The sequence below is a fragment of the Pyrus communis genome, chromosome 1, assembly GCF_963583255.1.
Source record: "Pyrus communis chromosome 1, drPyrComm1.1, whole genome shotgun sequence".
Lineage (NCBI taxonomy): Eukaryota > Viridiplantae > Streptophyta > Magnoliopsida > Rosales > Rosaceae > Pyrus > Pyrus communis.
In genome coordinates, this window is record NC_084803.1 from 25,786,791 (window position 1) to 25,798,387 (window position 11,597).

An 11,597-nucleotide genomic window follows, 5' to 3' on the forward strand; every position below is an offset into this window, starting at 1 on the left:
GAAGAAAATAACACAAAAGAACAGAAAAACATATGGAAGAAAGTAAACAAAGAGAGAAAAGAAAGAAGAGATGCAGGAGAAAATACCACTGAGTCAAGCTAGAGAGGAGAGAAAATAGTGAGCGTTATATTTTACTCCTATTATTTCAAATAATAAAAGAAAGTCCTACTGCTGTCCTGAGAACATATGCACACTTGCTGAACCTCAAAAATAGTATTTTATTTCCTTTATATTCTATTGCACACATATCCTCAAGTTCACAACAATAAAAACTTTATTTTTCCTTTTTTACTATTGCATACGACCAACATGTGGAGAAGGAAAAAAAAGAAGGAAAACGCATAACTTAAGCATATAGAATACAAGTTGATAAAGTCCTCAAACTGTGGCCATTTTATTTCCAATATTTCCAGATATTCCACTGAAAATGTCGGATTTCAATAGTTTTTCCAGTAAGAAAAACCCAGTCAAAAAATGAGTTTCGAATTCTTGAAATCCCATTCAACGAAACAAACACGCCTGTGTTTACATTACTATTAAATACAACGCCGGAAGAATTATTTTAGACGTCCCCGACGTGACCAACTTATGCATAACTTCAAAACAGAAACTAGAATACAGAGTCACAACATGTAGAACAGTGGCAATACCGGAAACATTTTAGTTTTCGTTAAACACCGACTGAGGGCTTTAGTTCAACAAGTGCTTTCTTAATTCTCTCCACAGCTGCCTGCAGGGTGGGAAGGGATGCTGCATAGGAGATTCGTATGCACGTATCATCTCCAAACGCATCTCCTGGTACTAGTGCAACCTGTAAATGAACAACCCATGTCAGCATTTTATTACACCATCGACATTTCAAACGAGCATAGCTATTAGAATATTGATTTTCCAAAATAGCAATCGACAAGCAGAAGTGATGCATACCTGGCCCTTGTCAAGTAGGTAACGGCATAAGGACTCTGAATTCTCAATTTTACCAAATCCCTTAGCCTCCATTCCATAGTAAGCACTGAAATCTATGAAGAGATAGAAAGCTCCCTGAAAGTGAGAAGCGAGACAATGAAGAAATTTGGATAGCAAGGAAAATAAAAAGAGAAATTAACAGTTGCACAAAATTAATCCGTCAAAGGACTTGTATACTCCAAGACAAGGGGGAAAAAAGAAACACAGAAAAACATTGGGGAAATAAACAGATCATAAAGTTGGTACCCTGGGTTCTGAAATCCTGACACCTAAAAGTTCGCCAAAGCTTTTGACCAAGAAATCCCGTCGCTCCCTGAATGCTTTAACCATAGTAGCAACTGCCTCTCCACCAGCATAACCGAGACCTAAGGCGGCAACTCCTGCTTTCTGTGATATACTACTGGCACCTGAGGTGAACTATATGCCATATTACACTGGGATTAGCTGTGTAGCAAACTGCAAAAAAAAAAACATATATGCATATGTACATATATATTGACATCTAAACGCTTATTCAAGTACTTAGGGATGTCCAAATATAAACCTCCAAAGTAGGTGAAACCATATTATCCCTGATTTCTTTCAACAACCGCTTTCCTACAACAATGATAACAATTACTCGTCCATCACCTTAACTTGGGTTTGAACTTGGAAACAAGAACCCTGTCCCACGAGTAATAAACTGTATATACAAATTAACTATGCGTTAGTTAAAATTAGGGGTGGCAAAGGAGGGGTTAGGACATATTAGAACTCACTCACGATTATACATCCTTTCTTTTCTCCCAAGTCCTCGTATTTCTTCAAGCAGAATGGTTACAAATGCATAACTCTTGTCAAGAGTTAGGTTTTGACTAAGCCCGTGCAGGCAACAAGAAGGAAATCAGTTGATTGAAAAATGAGATGGAAAATAGCTTTCAAACTCTACTATGTTGAGAAAGCAACGATGAAGGTAGGAAAAAGGAACGCTGATTTCTCATCTTCAGCCGCTTCGCAAGAACCTAGATTATTGGGGGCATAAACATATTTGATATTAGATATTGATGATTACCAAACAGACAACAATTTAAAGTATACCTCAATTTGCTGAGGGCTTGGATTTATTAATTAGGTGGTAATCTAAATGGAAGAGAAACCAAAAACTCATTTGCAGTAGGAACTTGAGAAGAAATGAACTAGTCAAATGGCTGAGAGTACAAAATGGAAACACCTAACAGAGTTCCGTTAAAGAATATTTGAATATGAAAATAAATAAATCAGTTGTAAATGCGTGGAAAGGGAAGTGAATTCAAAAAATCCTATGGTGGATCCACTTCTGCCAACCATTTGGTGAGTCCTATTTCGAAGAGTGCACGAGCTAGTGGTGGCTCTCGTTCTGAAACTAGAACTGAGCGGCAACATTCGAATTGTAAAGACTTTGGACATTTTTCACCACAATGTCCACAACGATCAGTGGTTTTTTCAGATAAAGGAACTTTTATTGTCTATAACACCCCTGAAACAGAGAAAAACAAATTGTTGGGCTGGAAGATGAAAAGAAAGTCCCGATGACAAGAATTATTACCATAGCAGCGACCCACATATCCACGTTGTTCTCTGCTTCTTAAGAACTGTCTCTCAACTATAGTGGTGTTTAGTTACTTTGATGTGGTTGACTATCAACAATATTAAAAACATGTTCAGCTGTCAGTTTAAGTTCATGTAATGGTAAATGTTAAACAAGTGGTCTGCCCATTAAGCTCATTACAACACATCCCACCGGTTGTACTTGTATCATAATTTCAAAATTCAACAAAAGATTTCCACCACTAAATCCATATTTAAAACTCCAATCAAGGAATGAACTTTAATTGACAATGTTAACCACATCAAACATGAAATCAGTTCGAAAAATTACCATTACCCTCAATATATTTTATGAATGTATAGCTCAGATATTATCAATTTTTCTGTGTGTGGAAAGGATCATAGATTTTTTTTTTCCCCCTTTCAATGTGTATTCAAAGTGTTTTACGATTTATCCAACCCCATGACTGATAACTAGACCTGGCATTCGTGTCGTGCTTCTCGTGTTCGTGTCGTTTTCGTGTCATACCCGATAGCTTAACGGGTCATGTCGTGTAATACCTGTTAAAGTAAACGGGTAATATGACCCGACCCGAAATCAACCCGTTAATATTATCAGGTAATATGACCTGACCTGTTACCCGTTAAGAAAATTATATTTTAAATAAATAAAAATGAAAAGAAAAACATAATTTGACCCAAAAAAATGTAAAACATAATACTAAATCATGTGACCCGATTAGTTATCGTGTTGACCCGAAACCCGTTATTTTCGTGTCGTGTTAACGGGTCGTGTAATAAATTGTCAGGTCTACTGATAACCAATGTGAAAATCTAACAAGAAAAGAAGAAATTTTGAATAACACAGCTAGTAAGAAACGTGCCATCATCACATGTTAAATGACGTGAAGATATATTTGGAAGATGAATGGTACAAAATACCTGACTCTGGAGCTTTCCACATGCCGTAACAAAGTGTTTAGGCCCGGCAATATATCCAAGTCGCCAACCAGTCATTGCAAAAACCTACAAAAGTACCACCTTATGAATGTCAACCTTCAGCATCAAACCTACCACTCAGGGTTTTGTTTTTTCACCAGTTATCTAGAATCTAGATTTAACATGGAAACACCACCTTTGCAGAAAAGGAGCATAAAATCAACGCAGTGTTAACAATATGGTTACCTTGGAAAACCCATTGATTGTCAGAGTCCTCTCCCACATGCCTGGCAAGGATGCAAAGCTTGTGTGAGTTGCCGGTGCGTAAATTATGTGTTCATATATTTCATCAGAAATAACCTGAATGAAACAGTAGTGGAAACTTCAGGTTTCAAATGTTAAGGTGCAGGCAATAAAGTACAGGTCTTTCAGTTCAGGTAGAGTGAGGGTACCAAAAGCCTGGGATGCTTTGCTACAATCTTAGCAATCTCTTGAAGCAAACTCTTGGGGTAAACAGACCCTGTGGGGTTGGATGGAGAACAAAGAATCAACAGTCTTGACTTCTCCGTGAGTTTGGATTCGAGAAGTTTTGGATCCAAGAGAAAATCATTGGAGATGCTCGTTGGAAGAATCACAGGAGTTGCATCAGCCATCCCTGCCATTTCAGTGTAACTCACCCAAAATGGAGCTGGAATTATAACCTGTGAGTTATCCGTAAATGTGTGTCACCTTCACAAGTATTCAATGGAATGCAACTATAACCACTAGCATATACACCAAAACAGAAAAATGAAGATAAAGACCATTCCTTAATGATCGGGCCAACTTGGTTTCTCTGCACTAACATACTTCCAAATCGAAATTCAAGGACATCATGGAAAATGAGATAATGAATTCATATTAAGATACCTAGCCTGATGTTGATTTCATGAGTAATAGATATAGAGAAAGTAACCTCGTCTCCTGGGGAACAAACTGCAAGCACAGCTTGAACGATGCTCTGCTTGGCTCCATTGCTAACTACGATCTGATCCGGTGTGTAAGTGATCCCATTCTCCTCTAAGAAAATATAAATCGTCACTACTTACAACTCCGGTTCTCAAACCATATAACATATAACATATATCTTAACATTCAAGAACGAGAACAAGAAAGAAAAACCGAAAAAGCCGAACCTTTGAGCTTATGACAAATTGCTTGGCGCAGCTCCAAAGTTCCTGCATTTGGTGTGTACCTCGTGAATCCTTCACGAATCGCATTAATACCGGCCTTTGAAAACAAAAATATAAGTAAATATATTGAAAACAACCCATAATTCGCAACTGGGAATTGACACAAAGAAAGATATGGAATGAAAAGGTGGAAGAAGAAGGTACCTCAGCTATGACGGAAGGGGTATCGAAATCAGGTTCACCGGCAGCCAATCGAATGACGGGCACTCCGGCTTGCACGAGAGCCGTGGCCTGGTCGGTAATGGCAACAGTCTTGGAAGGCTTGACGGAGTTGACTCGTGGGCTCAGAGAAACGTCAACTTCCACTTGGCTCTGGTCATTCCCACTCGCTGCCGCTGCCATCACCACTCCTCCTCTTGATTTACTCTGACTGTTGCAGCGATGCTTAAGAGGAAGCACACGAGGCTGACAAGGAAAATAAACGGATTTCGGGTCTGCACCCAAATTGGATCCGGGGATGCGGGTTTCGAAACTGAGACGGGCAATGGAGGAGGAGGAGGTTTGGAGGGAAAAGGCGGCCATTGGGGCTGGGGGAGGAGGTGGTGTTGTTGGAATTGGATTCCTCCTCCAAATTGGATTTTGGTAGTTTTTGTCATCGTATGTGCAGGTTATATATAACGAAAAGAAATGAGAAAGGCCAGAGTTGAAGAAAGAGTATTCCTCCTATTTGAGATTGCTTTACTTGTGGTGTAAGTCAAGAGCTTAGGCTTTGGCTTTGGCTTTGGATGAGGGGGTCCTTTAGTCCTTAGCTTCCTGAAGATGTCATGCACAAAAGCACTTCCGGGGATTTTCTTTTCCTCCGGTTATTGTATTGCTTTTGAAACGGTAATCTTTTGGGGGAGCCTTCCTTTGGACAAGTAATCTTAACCCATTACAATTGAAGGCCTTGCTGATTATGTTGGAGTATTTGAAGCATAGTCTACTAGGAGGACAGGAATATGTCTACAAGATGCATGCTGTGAATGTGAATAAGAAAAGTTCTAGTTTACGCAAACGTGATTAGGTGAGTTGATCAAAGCATGGTATCTATTCCTTGCACTCAAGTTATAATCCACCTCTAGTAAACAAAAATAGTTTATAATAGTGAACAATGCTTGGAGCCACTCCTCATTTCATAACGGCATGACATCATTTCATTTTACAAATGTCATATTCGAAGTCTTTATCATATAAAGATCACCTTTAAAAAAATTCATGCAATTTGGAGACTAACTAATAATAATAAGTAACATCCTCAAGATAGAAAGTTAATTTGTTTAACACATATAGATGTCTAAACGATCTTCAAATTGATTAATGTCTAAACGGTTTTCAAATTGATTAAACTTTTTTAGTGATGATCTTTAGATTGTGATAAAAAAAAAAAAAAAAAAAAAAAAAAAAAAGGAATAGTTCCGCCATGAGATTTGTATAGTAAATTGATGCCACGTCGACATTAAAGGAAGAATGGTTCCTTCATCCTAATGCTAGGAATAGATCATCAAGTTGTGTGAACGTTAGGATAAAAGAATAAACAAATGTTGTAAATGAAGGTTTGTATGCCCATAGTAATAGGCAACCAAATATGACCGTAGCTTTACAATGTTGTAAAAAAAAAAAAGTTCTGGTAAGACTCTTAAGTTGATAAACATAGTCAACTAGATATGACCAAGGAAGAATGCAAACCTCTATATCAAGAGGTATTTGCGTTGAAGAAAATAACACAAAAGAACAGAAAAACATATGGAAGAAAGTAAACAAAGAGAGAAAAGAAAGAAGAGATGCAGGAGAAAATACCAGTGAGTCAAGCTAGTGAGGAGAGAAAATAGTGAGCGTTATATTTTACTCCTATTATTTCAAATAATAAAAGAAAGTCCTACTGCTGTCCTGAGAACATATGCACACTTGCTGAACCTCAAAAATAGTATTTTATTTCCTTTATATTCTATTGCACACATATCCTCAAGTTCACAACAATAAAAACTTTATTTTTCCTTTTTTACTATTGCATACGACCAAAATGTGGAGAAGGAAAAAAAAGAAGGAAAACGCATAACTTAAGCATATAGAATGCAAGTTGATAAAGTCCTCAAACTGTGGCCATTTTATTTCCAATATTTCCAGATATTCCACTGAAAATGTCGGATTTCAATAGTTTTTCCAGTAAGAAAAACCCAGTCAAAAAATGAGTTTCGAATTCTTGAAATCCCATTCAACGAAACAAACACGCCTGTGTTTACATTACTATTAAATACAACGCCGGAAGAATTATTTTAGACGTCCCCGACGTGACCAACTTATGCATAACTTCAAAACAGAAACTAGAATACAGAGTCACAACATGTAGAACAGTGGCAATACCGGAAACATTTTAGTTTTCGTTAAACACCGACTGAGGGCTTTAGTTCAACAAGTGCTTTCTTAATTCTCTCCACAGCTGCCTGCAGGGTGGGAAGGGATGCTGCATAGGAGATTCGTATGCACGTATCATCTCCAAACGCATCTCCTGGTACTAGTGCAACCTGTAAATGAACAACCCATGTCAGCATTTTATTACATCATCGACATTTCAAACTAGCATAGCTATTAGAATATTGATTTTCCAAAATAGCAATCGACAAGCAGAAGTGATGCATACCTGGCCCTTGTCAAGTAGGTAACGGCATAAGGACTCTGAATTCTCAATTTTACCAAATCCCTTAGCCTCCATTCCATAGTAAGCACTGAAATCTATGAAGAGATAGAAAGCTCCCTGAAAGTGAGAAGCGAGACAATGAAGAAATTTGGATAGCAAGGAAAATAAAAAGAGAAATTAACAGATGCACAAAATTAATCCGTCAAAGGACTTGTATACTCCAAGACAAGGGGGAAAAAAGAAACACAGAAAAACATTGGGGAAATAAACAGATCATTAAGTTGGTACCCTGGGTTCTGAAATCCTGACACCTGAAAGTTCGCCAAAGCTTTTGACCAAGAAATCCCGTCGCTCCCTGAATGCTTTAACCATAGTAGCAACTGCCTCTCCACCAGCATAACCGAGACCTAAGGCGGCAACTCCTGCTTTCTGTGATATACTACTGGCACCTGAGGTGAACTATATGCCATATTACACTGGGATTAGCTGTGTAGCAAACTGCAAAAACAAAAACATATATGCATATGTACATATATATTGACATCTAAAAGCTTATTCAAGTACTTAGGGATGTCCAAATATAAACCTCCAAAGTAGGTGAAATCATATTATCCCTGATTTCTTTCAACAACCGCTTTCCTACAACAATGATAACAATTACTCGTCCATCACCTTAACTTGGGTTTGAACTTGCAAACAAGAACCCTGTCCCACGAGTAATAAACTGTATATACAAATTAACTATGCGTTGGTTAAAATTAGGGGTGGCAAAGGAGGGGTTAGGACATATTAGAACTCACTCACGATTATACATCCTTTCTTTTCTCCCAAGTCCTCGTATTTCTTCAAGCAGAATGGTTACAAATGCATAACTCTTGTCAAGAGTTAGGTTTTGACTAAGCCCGTGCAGGCAACAAGAAGGAAATCAGTTGATTGAAAAATGAGATGGAAAATAGCTTTCAAACTCTACTATGTTGAGAAAGCAACGATGAAGGTAGGAAAAAGGAACGCTGATTTCTCATCTTCAGCCGCTTCGCAAGAATGGGGGCATAAACATATTTGATATTAGATATTGATGATTACCAAACAGACAACAATTTAAAGTATACCTCAATTTGCTGAGGGCTTGGATTTATTAATTAGGTGGTAATCTAAATGGAAGAGAAACCAAAAACTCATTTGCAGTAGGAACTTGAGAAGAAATGAACTAGTCAACTGGCTGAGAGTACAAAATGGAATACCTAACAGAGTTCCGTTAAAGAATATTTGAATATGAAAATAAATAAATCAGTTGTAAATGCGTGGAAAGGAAAGTGAATTCAAAAAATCCTATGGTGGATCCACTTCTGCCAACCATTTGGTGAGTCCTATTTCGAAGAGTGCACGAGCTAGTGGTGGCTCTTGTTGTGAAACTAGAACTGAGCGGCAACATTCGAATTGTAAAAACTTTGGACATTTTTCACCACAATGTCCACAACGATCAGTGGTTTTTTCAGATAAAGGAACTTTTATTGACTATACCACCCCTGAAACAGAGAAAAACAAATTGTTGGGCTGGAAGTTGAAAAGAAGGTCCCGATGACAAGAATTATTACCACAGCAGCGACCCACATACCCACGTTGTTCTCTGCTTCTTAAGAACTGTCTCTCAACTATAGTGGTGTTTAGTTACTTTGATGTGGTTGACTATCAACAATATTAAAAACATGTTCAGCTGTCAGTTTAAGTTCATGTAATGGTAAATGTTAAACAAGTGGTCCGCCCATTAAGCTCATTACAACACATCCCACCGGTTGTACTTGTATCATAATTTCAAAATTCAACAAAAGATTTCCACCACTAAATCCATATTTAAAACTCCAATCAAGGAATGAACTTTAATTGACAATGTTAACCACATCAAACATGAAATCAGTTCGAAAAATTACCATTACCCTCAATATATTTTATGAATGTATAGCTCAGATATTATCAATTTTTCTGTGTGTGGAAAGGATCATAGATTTTTTTTCCCCCTTTCAGTGTGTATTCAAAGTGTTTTACGATTTATCCAACCCCATGACTGATAACGAATGTGAAAATGTAACAAGAAAAGAAGAAATTTTGAATAACACAGCTAGTAAGAAACGTGCCATCATCACATGTTAAATGACGTGAAGATATATTTGGAAGATGTATGGTACAAAATACCTGACTCTGGAGCTTTCCACATGCCGTAACAAAGTGTTTAGGCCCGGCAATATATCCAAGTCGCCAACCAGTCATTGCAAAAGCCTACAAAAGTACCACCTTATGAATGTCAACCTTCAGCATCAAACCTACCACTCAGGGTTTTGTTTTTCACCAGTTATCTAGAATCTAGATTTAACATGGAAACACCACCTTTGCAGAAAAGGAGCATAAAATCAACGCAGTGTTAAAAATATGGTTACCTTGGAAAACCCATTGATTGTCAGAGTCCTCTCCCACATGCCTGGCAAGGATGCAAAGCTTGTGTGAGTTGCCGGTGCGTAAATTATGTGTTCATATATTTCATCAGAAATAACCTGAATGAAACAGTAGTGGAAACTTCAGGTTTCAAATGTTAAGGTGCAGGCAATAAAGTACAGGTCTTTCAGTTCAGGTAGAGTGAGGGTACCAAAAGCCTGGGATGCTTTGCTACAATCTTAGCAATCTCTTGAAGCAAACTCTTGGGGTAAACAGACCCTGTGGGGTTGGATGGAGAACAAAGAATCAACAGTCTTGACTTCTCCGTGAGTTTGGATTCGAGAAGTTTTGGATCCAAGAGAAAATCATTGGAGATGCTTGTTGGAAGAATCACAGGAGTTGCATCGGCCATCCTTGCCATTTCAGGATAACTCACCCAAAATGGAGCTGGAATTATAACCTATGAGTTATCCGTAAATGTGTGTCACCTTCACAAGTATTCAATGGAATGCAACTATAACCACTAGCATATACACCAAAACAGAAAAATGAAGATAAAGACCATTCCTTAATGATCGGGCCAACTTGGTTTCTCTGCACTAACATACTTCCAAATCGAAATTCAAGGACATCATGAAAAATGATATAATGAATTCATATTAAGATACCTAGCCTAATGTTGATTTCATGAGTAATAGATATAGAGAAAGTAACCTCGTCTCCTGGGGAACAAACTGCAAGCACAGCTTGAACAATGCTCTGCTTGGCTCCATTGCTAACTACGATCTGATCCGGTGTGTAAGTGATCCCATTCTCCTCTAAGAAAATATAAATCGTCACTTACAACTCCGGTTCTCAAACCATATAACATATAACATATATCTCAACATTCAAGAACGAGCACAAGAAAGAAAAACCGAAAAAGCCGAACCTTTGAGCTTATGACAAATTGCTTGGCGCAGCTCCAAAGTTCCTGCATTTGGTGTGTACCTCGTGAATCCTTCACGAATCGCATTAATACCGGCCTTTGAAAACAAAAATATAAGTAAATATATTGAAAACAACCCATAATTCGCAACTGGGAATTGACACAAAGAAAGATATGGAATGAAAAGGTGGAAGAAGAAGGTACCTCAGCTATGACGGAAGGGGTATCGAAATCAGGTTCACCGGCAGCCAATCGAATGACGGGCACTCCGGCTTGCACGAGAGCCGTGGCCTGGTCAGTAATGGCAACAGTCTTGGAAGGCTTGACGGAGTTGACTCGTGGGCTCAGAGAAACGTCAACTTCCACTTGGCTCTGGTCATTCCCACTCACTGCCACTGCCATCACCACTCCTCCTCTTGATTTACTCTGACTGTTGCATTGATGCTTAAGAGGAAGCACACGAGGCTGACAAGGAAAATAAACGGATTTCGGGTCTGCACCCAAATTGGATCCGGGGATGCGGGTTTCGAAACTGAGACGGGCAATGCCGGAGGAGGAGGAGGAGGAGGAGGAGGAGGTTTGGAGGGAAAAGGCGGCCATTGGGGCTGGGGGAGGAGGTGGTGTTGTTGGAATTGGATTCCTCCTCCAAATTGGGTTTGGTGAATTGGAAAATTGCATATTTTTTTTTTTTTTTTAAATATGGAAAGGAATAGCGAAAGAGACAGATGGAGCGGGGGTTGGTGGGAAGACTGACGGAATTGAGTGTTGAGGGTTGAATATGCAAGTTAGGTTGGGTTTTAAGGTAAAAATGTGTTATGTGTGCGGATTTGCAAGTTGCGATTGTATCAGTGCAAATTGGTAGATGGGATGCCATGAGTCACCCATTTTTATCAATCGATATTGTTTAATTCATTTGATTCGATAA

At 38.5% G+C, this 11,597-nt stretch overlaps 2 protein-coding genes across 2 annotated transcripts; both read right to left on the bottom strand.

The window, feature by feature from the left end:
* Window positions 1–370: 370 nt before the first annotated feature.
* Window positions 371–5,262, bottom strand: LOC137739645 (bifunctional aspartate aminotransferase and glutamate/aspartate-prephenate aminotransferase-like). Its single transcript, XM_068479294.1, has 9 exons — window positions 4,848–5,262; window positions 4,647–4,740; window positions 4,427–4,530; window positions 3,924–4,172; window positions 3,718–3,831; window positions 3,475–3,558; window positions 1,213–1,383; window positions 928–1,041; window positions 371–811 (listed from the first exon to the last, which is right to left on the bottom strand). The coding sequence occupies exons 1-9, from the start codon at window positions 5,223–5,225 to the stop codon at window positions 671–673; spliced, it is 1,449 nt and encodes a 482-aa protein (XP_068335395.1). The 5' UTR covers window positions 5,226–5,262; the 3' UTR covers window positions 371–670.
* Window positions 5,263–6,763: 1,501 nt separating this feature from the next.
* On the bottom strand, window positions 6,764–11,327 carry LOC137734297 (bifunctional aspartate aminotransferase and glutamate/aspartate-prephenate aminotransferase-like). Its single transcript, XM_068473589.1, has 9 exons — window positions 10,877–11,327; window positions 10,676–10,769; window positions 10,459–10,562; window positions 9,956–10,204; window positions 9,750–9,863; window positions 9,508–9,591; window positions 7,606–7,776; window positions 7,321–7,434; window positions 6,764–7,204 (listed from the first exon to the last, which is right to left on the bottom strand). Exons 1-9 carry the CDS (start codon window positions 11,270–11,272, stop codon window positions 7,064–7,066), a joined length of 1,467 nt encoding a protein of 488 aa, XP_068329690.1. The 5' UTR covers window positions 11,273–11,327; the 3' UTR covers window positions 6,764–7,063.
* Between the last annotated feature and the right edge of the window lie 270 nt (window positions 11,328–11,597).